At 36.1% G+C, this 14758-nt stretch overlaps 1 protein-coding gene across 1 annotated transcript; it reads right to left on the minus strand.

The window, feature by feature from the left end:
* Positions 1-181: 181 nt before the first annotated feature.
* Positions 182-14231, minus strand: LOC113779224 (DNA-directed RNA polymerase IV subunit 1). Its single transcript, XM_027324750.1, has 19 exons — positions 14154-14231; positions 12850-12956; positions 12276-12396; positions 12064-12185; positions 11056-11109; positions 10755-10973; positions 9573-9710; positions 9394-9489; positions 7337-9274; positions 6365-6534; positions 6181-6247; positions 5950-6068; positions 5437-5585; positions 4937-5196; positions 4652-4825; positions 4401-4538; positions 2942-3186; positions 2130-2241; positions 182-1130 (listed from the first exon to the last, which is right to left on the minus strand). Exons 2-19 carry the CDS (start codon positions 12946-12948, stop codon positions 921-923), a joined length of 4431 nt encoding a protein of 1476 aa, XP_027180551.1. The 5' UTR covers positions 12949-12956; positions 14154-14231; the 3' UTR covers positions 182-920.
* Between the last annotated feature and the right edge of the window lie 527 nt (positions 14232-14758).

Below are 14758 nucleotides of genomic sequence, written 5' to 3' on the forward strand. Positions count from 1 at the left end.
TAATGTTCCTGCTGACCGCAATGATATGATGTTCAACAACTAAATTCATCTCAAGGGAAATGTTGGTTCTTGAAAAGTTAGGAACACCTGGGAGGTAGGTAATTGGCATTCAAGCTGAAGTCTGCATTTATGCCAACGACCAACTCCTAAGTTGCCAGCAGCACGGCCAGAGTAATTTCTTGAAACAAAGTCGATATAAGCAGGCAGCATACAAAGTACCATGTGATATTACAACATCAAAATGGATATGCAGCCCCTTAATTCAGAGCGTCTCGCTGCTACTTCCACTAAATCTTCTTTGCCATTTCAAAACTAGGCAAACAAACTTTAGTGGAAGCAGCAAAAAGAAGCATAAGAATTGAGCTACCCTATACATTTATAAGATGTTAAACTCCAACACGTTTAATCATTACAAAGAAAACTATAACAACACAGAAATACAACAGTTCTATTAGTTCATCCTCTCCTCCTCCTATGTGGAACAGCATCGGGTTATAAAGTAAGTTCTAGCACTTGTAATCAGCATTTAGGCATTAGCGTCATCCATTGCACAAAACTACACAGATTCAGAATATGAAGAAATTGCCAGTGATGCATCTGCATGCCGATCCAATCATTCTACTGCAGAGCAGCTGCTGATATCTTACTATCCTATCGTTAGGTCAGTCAGAAACACTTTCACAAACCAGCCAGCCAGCTGCTTATACCTTTCCCTCCATTCCTCTAGGATAACATAATGCTTGTACTTCTAAAGTTTGTGCGAATGATGCATTTTGTCTTATAATACTAAACTACGCCCTAACTGCCCCGGTGAGCCCTCCAAAAACCAAAATAACAAAGCAAAATTTACTCCAGGTTTCACTGTCCCGTTGTTATCATCTATATGTAAGGAGAAGGATAGAGGATAGAAACCTATGGTCTTATTTTCGGCAACGATGGCCCATTGGCCACACTCGACTATTTGCCTTGGGGCCGTTCAACCATTTTGACTCGTATTTTTTTGCCCAATCAGGAGCAATTAACCGCAGAGCATTATGTACACACTTGTGATAAGAAAAGTCTGCAACAGTCCCATCTTTCCTTACCAACACAAAGCAGCGAGAATTATCATATTCTGAGTGATATCCCACCTGTAAAAAGCAAGGAGATAAATGTGAGGTAAATAAATTCAGAATGTGCAGCCAAGCCAATGCAAATAACGGATAGGCAGAGGCAACTACACGTCCAAAAAGGAAATTGAGTCTCCCAGTGTATTGAATCCCACTTCCCACATTCCAAGAGCAAATGATATTCACATTATATCATAAAAGTCAATTTGATATAACAAAAAAATCTCTTGAACGTTGGCTCTTGCTTTTCTCATTTTGCAGGAAGCTTTTCTTCTGCTCTGTTATTCTATTCTCCCTCCCCAACCCCAACCCTTCCCCCCCCCCCCCCGGGTGCCCAAAAAAAATGAGATAATGAGGAAAAAAGACCCACACGCACGCACAGACACCAATACAGGGGAAAAAATAATGGAGAAAAGAAAAATCCCGAGTATCCAAAGTTTTAGAATACAATATGTGATTACCACATTTAGGAGACATGAAGACGTAAAGATCATCCTTTAAAACAATCACAATGATATTGGCTAAAAGAATTAGGTTCTGATATTTAGGAATAAAGGAAAATAAGCTTTTTTGAGCCCTTGAGCTAAAAAACAATTTAACTGCTTTTACAGTGAGCTTTGTCTCCATTGTTCTGTCACCAAATGGTTCGATTGGTGGATACAAGCATAGCATCAGAAATTATGGAAACAAAGGCTTTTCACTTCCCTCCCCTAGTAAAAAGACTGACCATAGTAACTGTTGGAAGCAAACTCATTGAACCTGATTTATATCTTCCATGAGAGGCCCAATCTCCCAAAAAGGGAAAAAGCAATAAACCTTGATATTTTCATCAATTTCAGCCCAAAAAAAAATCTCTAATCATAGGCTATAATCTACAATATCTCAAAGCAGGTTCATTCAAGAAACTGTAAGCAACTAATTGCCACAAACTCTGAGCAGCTTCATTTCGAAAACAAGAAAATGAAAAAGATAGAGAATGAAATGTTCTCCAACATTTTTATATTTCTATACTCGCTTTACCTTAATTTCATGAGCCCCTATTCCAATCTTCTCACTGCTTCGAGGATGAAAACTTAAAGCAGCCATTACAATAGTCTTATCTATTTCACTGAGCTGGCAATCAACATCATACCTTACAAAATGAGAAAAGGAGGAGGATCATTACTGAAAAGAACTCAAATTAGAGACTAACAAAGAGCAGTGAGATCAAAACAAAGAGAATAAGAAACACGAAAGTTAATTAGCACAAAACGCCATCCATAATGTTGAATGAGATAAAATTCTTCATCAGCAATGCATGATCAAGAAAATAAAGCTTGCATCTATCAGTTTATGCTAGCAAGAGAAAATGTTGATGATCAACACAAGTCTTTCACCCAGCAGCGCATCTTAGGGAATAAAACAGTTCAATAATCTAAAACAAATGCTCCTTGTGCAACAAGTATTTGCAGGACTAAGGAAAAACGTTGTAAATCCTAATTCAAAGTAAATCTGGTTGTTAATAAAGCTAGATCCTTGATAGAGAGGCCCTGTCAAAAAAGCAATGACCAGAAGAGTTGCAGTATACCTAACCTAACATATAAATTTTCCAACAGATTCATGTAATGCAAATCTATGCTGCTAGGCAAAAGATGTTTCAAAACTCATGATATATTCTGAAAATAAGAAGGTAAAATACAGATGAACAACAAATATCAAATTGAATGCAGTCAATGTCTGCGCATTATGTAATTACCAAAAAAGAATGAACTCATGCATGCAAATTAATTACTATTACAACGTATGAGTTTATATAATGGGGTAAGAAAAAGGAAACTGAATAGGTAGCATACTTATTTAACATATGTTTCAAGCTGTGAGAGAGCTTTTGGATATCTTTCAATGAGAAGAAATTCCGCAAGAGTGTCCGAGGGAGAATGCATCCCTTTGTCGCTAAATCATCATATGCAAATAAATGTTGCACCATAGATTTTCCAGACATTTCATAGTCTTTGTTCGGAAACTTCACTTGTTGATTCAAGTTGACAATGCTACCCAGCAGATCGTAGACATCTATGGACTTAGCAGGTTCATGACCCTAACAGAAGACAAACACATGGATGTAAGAACTATTTCAAACATTTACCAGAAAGACCGCAATGTTTTCAAAGCCTACAAGCGAACTGCATTTTAACTTACATTTGTAACAACTGTTATGGAAGACAAACTGTAAAATCAGGGTAACTTGGAGGATTGAAATGGAATTGGATTATTAAAAGATAAAATTGCTAAGAGCATAATAGCATGTATTGGAAAAAATTGAGAACACATGTTTTTCCAAAATAATGCCTTTAATTCTCTCGGGTACAATAAAAACATATACAACAAAACAATATGATTCAGGATTCATGCTACTGAAACATGAATGTTGCTAAATGGAGATTAGCAAGGAATATAAAATCACAAGAGCCAGATTCAAGAAAGATTTGGATGTTGGTACAATCTTCTGGTGTGTTTGGTAAAACGAAAATCACAAAGGATGGTACTAGTCGTTGGACTCATTTGTTTTTTTGTGGTATTGAAATTTACCAATTACAACTTATTCAGATCTTAAGCATTTAAGCTGATTTATGGGTAAAAGGTGTATTTCCCAAAAAAAAAAATCCTAAAATTCCAGGAGGGAAGTTAATTCAGATCGACAAGCCCAGTTTCCAAGTCACACAAGATCTCCATCTTTGAGCATAGAAGCTATTTGTGTATGATGAACAGGTGGAGGGTAAAAGTCAATTGCCAATAACAACAATTTATTGATTTTTTTTCTGTAAACCTTCTCTTAGTTTAAACATCTTATTCCTCAATAATTATGGAAGAAGTACAGATAAACAGAACCAAAAGAAGAGTATGAGGAGGCCAATTACATTAGCGTGGTTTTGTCTACCAGTCAATTGTGATAAAGGAGAAGAGCATCGAAGATGCACTATTGTCATCAAGAAACATGTTTGCTATGGCACTCAAGAGAAGCTCAAACAGATGTCCACCAATATGTGGGACAGCAAAGGTAGAACAAATGGAGGGGGAATTGTGGAGGCTCAAAGGAATTAGCTGATTCAGAATATGAGGTGGCATCTGAAGAGGTAACTATGTGATTTACTGCAATGTGCTTATTTGTTTATGAGATTTGTCTTTGATCATTGATAAGTATCAATTACAGCTGTCTGACCAAAGAATCAATCTGTACTTATTTCAATATGGCAGCCCATACGTATGATTTTAACAATATCGATGTTACCATAAGTTATCAATATTGTCTACCTTCCCAGAATATATGATATCAAATCGAGCACCAGTCCCTATTGAAGGAACCATTCCCCATGACAAGGCATCTACAGTTCCTTGAAGATTATCCACAATTCCCGTCTTGGCAGCTCTAACAAAGCAATCACCTGGGCTCTGCAACAATTTCAATGTACAGGAAACATCACAGTAGCAGGTTAAGGAATTGTGTCCAGATGGAGGACAAGTAGAAAAACCAGCAAAAGAAACATGAATTGAAGGTAACTAACAGAAAAGCATGCTTGCAGAAAGGGTGAAGAAACAGCAGTCTCCTTTCTTTGCTGTGCCAGCCCTTTGGCATTTAAAGCAACAAATTCTCCAGTAGCAGAAAGGCAATCTGCAGTAAGAACTAAATGTTCTGGGAGAATTGTTTTCCCAGTATCACTGATTGCAGAATTGAGACTCTGCATTAAAGTGAAAATTGATAATGTGTTTATTCTTCCTCTGGTTGGGAAAAAAAGAAAAATAAAAAAGGCTAATATAGAGTTAATAGGACCTTGAAAGGCATAACTCACACTTAGAAAATGGTTTACTGCAGCATCAATGCCATAAGCTGGAGCCATATCATGAATATCATCTGGATGACTGCGTTCCCAATCAATGAGATCTCTTATGCGGAGGCAATTGTCCACAAGGATACTCCAGAATTTCGTTCTGTCACACTTCTCTGACATGAAAACCCGCAAATAAACTCCACCCAAAGAGCCTTTAGAAGATTTTGATGAATTCCGACAATCTTTCCACATGATATCAACTTTCTTAAATTCTGGGAACCCTATTTAACAAACAAAGATGATAATTTCGCAGTTACACATTTGTGTTTTCCACATAAGTATATTCATCAACTCTACAATGCTTATACATATATTCATACGTTCTTTGGAAGCTCTGCCATAATTTTGCTTAAGCAAAGTAGAATTAACATGAATAGCAAAGGCTTCGTTATTAAGTGATTCCATGTGATGCTGATAGATATGACAGTGAGTTGGTAGTACAACAGTTGAAGTAAACTAACCTTTTATAACAGTTCCAAGGAGGAACGGCATTACCATATTTCGAAGGATATCCAGACGTAAAGATGATTTCTTGGACTTCTCAAGAATTGAAACTGTGAGGCATATCTTGGTATCCTTTTCATTTTGCTTTAAAGCTAGAGAACACGCCCTAATGTAAAATAAGCAAGCCAAGTTAAACACGAAATAAGACTTTACCCAAGAACACTAGAAAATGAATGGAATGAGAATAACATTCTAGATAAACCATGTAGCTTTGATGTCCATTTTTAAATGTTTTCGAGATAAAGCAGTAAAAATTATGCCATGTTCTGGAGGACACCTCCATTTTGAATATAAGATCTCAACCTTTTGCATTCCACTAATGTTTAAGGGATTAGCAAATTCACTTTGATATTCTTTTATCTAATAGTCAAGCAAGATAGAGAATCCATGCAAAATCTGCCTCGTTCATACACTCCTCATAAATGTAATAGCAGCCAGTATGACAATTTTCTATAATGAAAACATCTTACTTTCCCGTTATCTGCAGGTCTGGAAGATTTATTTTCAATTTTACTTTAGCAGATCTCCATGCCATGTTAAGAGCATCAATTATTGACTGCACCCTGAGCCTTTTCCTCTTGATAATTTCCTGAAAGAAGTGGCCTTACAAATTATCAGGAAAGATATTCAGAGAAAGAAATTATCACAGGTATACAGTCTCAACATACAGGGAAAAAAGAATTCATCTTCAATTGCATTACCTTGGATATATGAAAATGACAAATCCAAGGACTTATTTGAGTGCGACTACATTTCTCCTTGGAGTAGCTAGTACACATTATGCCATACATAAATTAGACTAACGTGAGATTAGGCATATTAAAATGTCATCAAACCAAAAAGTTATGAAGAAGCATGCTTTGTATGCAATATCAGAAAAATTACCTGATCATTGAAGAAGAAACTACATCTCTGAGCATTAGCCTCTCCAAATGATCCTTCACTTCTAATGCTCCATATTCAAGACCATAGGTCTGCCTTCCAAGTTTCTTACACAAAAAGATTGATGCAGTCTTATCACCACTGCTCTTTTTTACTCCACAATCTAGAATTTTCTGCACATTTAAATTGGAATACCACAATAATGTAAGTCACCCCAATTTAACAGCAAAATTACATGTAGTTGTCAATTATTAGTATAGGGCAAGCTATTGAGGTTTCGGCAGAACCATCAGTTTAGAGCGCCTAGCCAGGAGAAAGAAGTGATACATGCCCATATATTATAGGAAGTCAATTACAATTCAAAAAGCTAAGACTTCTTGCTAGACCACTTATTACTCAGCATAGTACAAAGAGTATTCCTCTCTTGTATGTGACAAAAAAAATTAGAATGCAGCATGCAACCTAAGCATAGATTTCAAAGAGCATTTACTAGGTTTCCCCACAAAGAATGACAAAATAGTCCTGAAAAGAAAAGAGAACAGACTATATCCTTTTTTAGTTAGTTTGCATAGCAAGGCCTCATTTTGCATAGATCTTTTAGTGGCCATCACTCATCTCATATTCAATCCAAAACATAAACACAACAGAAAAATTAAACAGACTGCAAGAAAGAAGGTTGAAAACTGCCATATAATCTTAAAGTCAGAACTCGTTTTTAATATGAACAAATTGATTAAGATTTGCAGCACCCACAGACCAAGTAATTTAAAATCAACTCATTACTACACAACATTTTGTTGAGCAAGCAAATAAAAATTACTATAAACTAGCTCATGAAAGAAATTCAGAAAAAATGTTGGGAAGATAAAGCTAATAATTTAAATAAAACATAAAACAAATAAAGCCAATAAGATAACTGAATAAGAGGCATGCATAGATAAATACAAACAAAAAATGCACAAGAGAGATGGGAACCTTCAGGTTCAGGAGTGGTGATGATTCAAGTGCACTAATAGGCAAGTCTAATGCACTGTATGCGGCTTCAGAAATCGCACAAGCAGCCAGTGCACCAACAGGATGACCACCCACAACATCATAAGCAGGAATTGTCTCACTGGGAGACTCATCATTGCAGTTACAGGGAGTCAGAGTATCTCTGCTATTGTATGAAAACTGAATAAGTTGATTTCCATAAGAATTTCTTACTGTTCCATCATATCCAATGCTTAGATCACGCATGAAAAACATAAGTTTCCGGGTCAAAGTCCCAGACACATCTGCATGACCACTGAAAGAACTATCTCGAGTTGTCAATGAATGCACAAAACATTCCATAGGATTTAAGCCTGTTAGAAATGAATTTTCAATGACAGCAAACGGGATGTAAGAACCGGAATGATCTAAGGTACCATGAGATTCATGAACAGAGATCTTATGATAATTCCAGGTAGCACAAGAAAGCTGATGGGGAATACTAAAGGATAATGGAACCACTGAATGCTGCAAACCAAGACACATACTGTGCTGAACTAATTTTAGCAAGTTGCCCTTGCTTCCAGCCATTAACATAGACAAAAATGAGTTATCCTTGCTCACATAGTGGTACACCAAATGCTGAACATCCAAAAACACTTGCTTAAAAGCAGAAACAGAAGCTTCACTGAGTACTGAGGAGTTCTGCTGCTGAATAGAAGACAAATGCTGTTCTCCAAAATCTACACTACGTTTGTTTGCTTCAGTGCTTTCAACAAGGAAATCTTGATTGGAACCCATCATCAGAAGTCTGATTGAAGATAGCAGCTCTGCTTCTTGCAGCCCACAAGAGACTTCTTCAATCATATTTTGTCTGGAATATGCATCAGAAGTAAGGTAAAGATCAGAAAGTGATACACTTAGCCCTCTCATTGCCAACCACTCACAAAGAACTTCCTGTGCAGCACACAGAAAGCCAAGAACTTCATTTTTACAGCATCTAACAAGACTATGGAAGAGGTTCCCATCGTTATCCCGCAGCCAAGAAGACCCACTAGAAGAAGTAACAACTTCCCCTTTGCTTATCTGCACACCATTTGACTGTGAAACATAATCAAAACATGGAGGAATAAGTAGGGAAAATAATTGTTTCCCTGTCCAAAAGCACTTGTTTCCAGGGGCTTTGGTGATAGCAGGAATTGGCATTGGGCAAGAGCAAAACATCTGCAATTGCTGCATTTGAAACTTGTCCAAAGTCACCCCATCCTCCAAAATTAAATGAGCTGCAGTTAAACTATCATGACTTAGTGACAAAAGGTTTCGACCACTCTGCCCATTAAGTAGCTGTTTGTTTAGAGCAACAAGTTCATTGAGTTCAACTCTAGAATCAACTGATTGAGATACATAACCATGAAGGCAGTCACCATCAAAATCTCCACGGAGAGGAGAACAAATAAGAGGATTGATAGAGAGAACTGAATTTATTGGAAGAATTCTGACAGATAGGGAAAGCATGGAGTGCTGATGGATAGACGGAGGCCTGTTTATCAAAACAATATCTCCATCAAGCATAGGCCTATACAAAACATCTCCACAACACAGCTTGTCAATGATACTAAGTTTCTCAAGTCTACCTCCTCTACGAACACAAATCTCTCCACCACCAACAAGTATTAGGGCAACATAATCCTTTAGCTTCCCAAAGTTCCACCTGTTCACATGCTCAGAGACAAGCAGCTTTTCTGCAATATGACGAGGCATGCCAATTTCACCAAGATTTATATTCGGATCGCCAACTACAACCATGCGAAAAGCATGATCAGTTCGCTTTCCCAAAAGTAGTTCTTTGATATACTTTAAACCAGATGTAGCAACAGCAGAATCTTTAAAACCAAGCACACTGAAAGCAGAATTTATAGCTGATGACTTTTGAGATCGAACCTATAGCAAAAATGTAAAATATACACAATAATCTTTGTCAAAGGCCATCTTTGTATGTTTTCTTAGTCTTTTAAAGTTTGACTGGAAAAGGGAAGAGAACATGAATCAGGTTCTTGTACCTTTGAAACTTTAATGAGGTCCAGAACACGAGCACTCAGTTCGTTGGCAGTTCCTCTAAAATCAATCAGTTTTTTGTACAACTTTGTTTTTGTGTCCTGCATATCATTTCCAGATTATAGAATAGGAAATATAATATTTCACTAATTATATCAAGCAAAATACTGTATATTTCACTTACAAAAGTTATATGTTGTCCCAATTCTGTCACACGATGACAGTTGGGAGTCAAAAGAAAACAGTTAAGGAAGACAGAGCTTTTCCTTTTCAGAAATGATTCAAGGAACCTCGGGTCAACATCTTTTAAGATGTTATAAACCTAAAAAACAAAAGAATTATTAGAGAGAGAGATGAGCAACAAGGATAGGTCATACAAAATTGATAGCAAAAACAGAAGAAAGGCTTTGGAGAGGATATAACATCAAACAACAGATAGCAAAAAAAACATAGTCTAAATCACAAAAAAGTCCATATAGCACATAATTATAGCTAGCTAATTTACATTACAAAAGCAATGCAGACAATCCAAGCCATTTGACCCCATGACAAATAAAGCAAGGAAGACATACTATGTCACTTCACCAATATGAGGGCAGGATACTGGGTAGCATGGGTATATAGCAGTTACACAAACTTCATAACCACATTTCCATTGTCAACCAGCATTGATAACTTATTTTATCTGGTTCTTACTCAAACTGCAGACAAAAACCCTCTTCATGGAAAACACTATTAAAATCCAAGATCTTATTTTTGATCTTTTTATTGCTTTGAATGCCATTTTTCGTCAATTAGCATTGCTGAAACTTGGAACTTCTGTTATTTATGAACAAATCAAGTACAGTGCTTTATCATCGAAGCAGGTTTTAATACCTTCACATGTTCCTTTCCTGCATGATAACCATACATTAGCATCATACTCACCACCCCTCGCAATCTTAGCTTTGACATGATTCTGATACGAGAGGTTATTGCTAGCAATTATACTAGTTTTAAGGTTCCCATCCTTTAGGCAAAAATGCTTGGTTATTATGATTTTTTCAGGGGAAAATTCCAATTTTAAGGATCTCATTGTTGGTGTATTCCATAAGATTACAGTGCAATTGCATTGAATCATCATTGTCAGAATAGCAATAAGATCCAAATGGTGCTATAACAAAACACTCTTGATTAGAGAACTATCAAATAGATAAATGATGTTACTCCCAGATTCGTTGTTTATCAGAGTGTTCCACCTGGGTAGTGAATTATGAACTTATAGTTTCTCTATGCAGACAAAAATTAATTTAATTGCAATGTTGAGGAGAAAAACAGTGCACAAATTACTCATATTTAATACACATCAGCATTATACGCTTGTTACCTGGGCATGTGACAGAAGGCGTTTATTTGATCCCAAATTATTTAGATCTTGCTGAGCATCAGAAGGAATAATATCCCAATAATCAGAAGCCATTGACCCTTTTGAACTCCTATTGCTTGATGACCTTTCGCTCACTTCTGCACTTATTGCAGTTTTGGCGAAGACATCTTTTGAAGTCACTTTGAATTTCATTGGTGGATAAGAATCTCTTGACCTTCCCTGCTCATTTAACCAGAGATACATCAGTTAAGAAATACCAGTAGCCTGTTAGGAAGACATATTGATACAGAATGAACCTTACATCACAATATTTACAAGTATCAGAGTGGTCACGCACAGATGTTGATCCAGAGCTCTGATACAGGCAAAACAAACAAGGATTATGGACTAGCAAGTGACTGAAAATAACTATTTAAGAAATAGAATGCATAGATAAACAGTACTTATTGGATCATATAATGGTCAAGCCTATATCACTAATTTTCTCAAGAGAATTGCCAAAAAAGAAAAAAAAAATGAAAAGACACTCAAGTAAAGTCATAATATCAGGAAGAAAATTTTCAAGCAGGAACTGCATTTTAAAGAAATGAAAAATTATCAGCATCAATTAGATTCTTCTGATATTCTTCAGGAAAAGTAAGGTAGTTCTTCCAGTCTCACTTCATGATCATGGATCCAAAAGACCTAAAAACAACTTCTAAAATTGATGCCCAGGATGAAAAGGCCTTTAAAATTAAAATGCGATGAAGTATTGTATCTAATCAGCTCCACAACAAATGAATAGAAGAACCACAAAGAAATACTCTGTTTATTGCCAAAATAATAAACTTTCGATGTATATGACAGTCATTAGATGAATTAATCGACTCTACACAAAGCCCATAGAATTCGTCTCCGTGCACCAAGAGTAAGTCCAGAAAATCATCCAATGCATTTTTTGATATGTAAATAGTCAAATAGACTGCTGGCTCTGTATATGTTTATACAGAATGAAGAAGCCAGTATCAAGCCTTGAATACTTCAGAGCTAGCCAGTTAAATCCGAAAGAGTACACCAAATTTGTCTCCTTTCCGTACAGCTAACTAGATTTAATTCTTCCTCAACTTTTTAAAGCAAAAAATTAGCAAGTCAGGTACTTCTGCCAACAAACATCCTTCATCTCCGAATTCAGTTGATCAATTCAGAAACATTTATCATGAAATGATTATTTAGTCAAGCTTACCAACAGAAAGTATATATTATATAACCCTAGAATCATTAATCATCTCAAACAACCTTAATGATTACTAAAAGGAGCATAGTACCTGACCTTAACCTTATTAACATGAACAGATTTGCATGCCGGACAGATCTTATTTAAAATCTGTGCAACCTCTGGTAAGAAATATGGGTTGAGAATTGTAAAAGGGAAGTTGATTAAACCAAAATGACCTGCAAAACAGACAATTTGTAGTCCCTCATGTAATACTATCACAGCAGCATATCACAAATTAGCATATAGAATATAAGTTCCAATTGTACCTTCACATTCTCTTCTGTCTTTGGCACCACAAGTATTGCAATGGTTAATTAGATTAGGAAAACCCAAAGCAGGATCTGTCACTTCACTGGCAGCTCCAATTAGCTTCACTGATTTCCTTACCTATGAAGTGGCAAGGAAAACTTTTAAACAGAAGCCATAGCAACATCATATCCAAAGAGTTCTACTAAAGGGCAACTACAGTTTAACCAAAAATATCAACAAACTTCCCTCCCTGACCCCTGCATTCTCTCTCTCTGTGTAATTAATCAGTAGATATCTCACCACGAGACGTGTTGGATCCACAAATCTAACTGTTCTATTTTCATGTTTACAAAGTTAAGAGAGAAACAAACTTGTCACAATTGCAAAAGTAAAAACTCATCTTTTAAAGAGACCTGGGTAAATCAGAAAACATAGGGACCACGCACATGGTTCCAAGTTCCTTACATACTGACATTGCACATAAGTTTTAGCAATGTCATAAGCATGCTGACATTTCAGGCCAGTGTCAGAGTTCTCTATTAAAGAAAAGTTTAGTTCAAGAGGAAGCCATCATTTGATGTTTATACTTACTGCATCAGCCTCAGATAAAATGTTGAAAGAAATGTTCATTAGGCGACCTTTCTGCTCTAGCTTCTCTGAATGCTCAATATCAATTGTCGCCCGATCCATATTTAGTTCTGAAATTGACAAGTTTGGCCGTAAGAGTCTAGCAGATTCATATATCAAGCAAGCTGAAAATGAAATTTCCAGAAAGAAGAAAGGCAAAGGCAAATCATGATGCATTGAATTTCAAGAATTTTTAGTTAGTACTTTAAATATTTTAATTTAATCTTTTCCTAATGGGTTAGGCTACAATGAAAGGTACTAACCATTAAAATACCAAAGAAATAAAAAGGTATTATATTGAATGGTTGCACCTTAATCTAAATCACATTTTAATTTGTAAACTTTTTCTAATAGGCCCAGGACATGCATGTAAAAGAAAAATCAGTTGCGGTTAGATATGGACCTGGGTGGCCAGCAAAGCTAGTTTTCAATGAGCAAATTCTAATGGAAATCAGATTTTAATGGACCAGAACTTGCACATCCAGCGATGGAAGGCAGGTTCTTTTTTCTGTTAGGTTAGAAGTTATAGCATGGAAAAATTTATAGCCTGGAAAAGAAAAAGATTGATGATACAAAGCCATAACAAGTCTTAGCAGATTGTCGCCAACTCCTGCTAAAGTTCTAGAATGGTAAAAGTAAGCTATATGCATGTTAAAGGCATTGAGACCATAATTGCATGCTACATGGTATAGTTATTAGCCAACAATTTCCTACACAACAGGCTTGATAAGTAAATTATGGAACTTCTTCATGTTCTTCTGATGCATTTTACTTTTGAACGCTTGGTGACTTGGCTTACCTGTTCATATACCAAGAGAATCATCAGGAGGAAATCAATGACATATGGAAGAAGGCTCGAGATTTAAAGTCTTGATATATTTCCACTACACTCCCACTCATAATCTCACATGTCAATCATAGATACAGCAAGTGTATCCCTTATGATAGAAAAAACTGTTTCGGGATCTCTACCTTCTCTAATACCCTCTTTAGTTGTCAAATCATTTACAGGTTTAAACTATTAGAAGAATATTAATTCAGAAGAAAACATTAACTTTACTTTCCAATTTGAATTGAGCATTTCAAACAGGCCTGATCATGTGAGCATATTTTCTTCAACTACTCTACTATACCATGTGGACTGCGTGTATGTAATGAAGAGAACCTCATACATTTATTTAGACACATACAAATCAAAATAGAAACTCTGAGGTTACCAGATTGGAACCAGATATTAGAATTTCAAGAGAAGACTTTTGTGCAGATACCCACTGGCTCAGCAGGAAAACTCAGTGGAGATACTCTCTATACATACTCCAGTCTTTACCCAAACATAACCACTGTCTGCAGCAGAAAAACACATATGCCAGTGGATCAATACTAGAAAATATGAAACAATTGGAACAAAAATAAGTAATTAATAGTCAACTCATCACTTTCCTGCTGTTTAACAAACTTCATTTTTCTAAAAAGAAACAATATCCAAATCTCGCTTTCAAAGTGCATATATTAATGAAAACCAAATCTACAGTGGCTTTTATTGGAAGGTCGATGTCAGGAAAAAGAAGGTGAAACAGCCTCCTATTGCTGCCTCTGTTAAACTTCTTCCATCTGTGAATTCTCTAACCATGGATTCTATACCTCCTAACACTAAACGAATTTGTTTCATCGACCTTCTATGAAACATAAAATATATCATCCATAAGGTAGAGATACCCAGCTGTTGAAAACCCAAAAAAGGTTGATATCATCATCTCCATAGTTTTCAAATTTATTCATTTCACAGACTTTTTCCATGCTTTATATTGTTAACACACCCAATTTATCTAACAATCATATAACAACTAATCCCAAAGCTTCCAAATCAGGGTAA

The sequence above is a fragment of the Coffea eugenioides genome, chromosome 8 (assembly GCF_003713205.1).
Source record: "Coffea eugenioides isolate CCC68of chromosome 8, Ceug_1.0, whole genome shotgun sequence".
Classification (NCBI taxonomy): domain Eukaryota; kingdom Viridiplantae; phylum Streptophyta; class Magnoliopsida; order Gentianales; family Rubiaceae; genus Coffea; species Coffea eugenioides.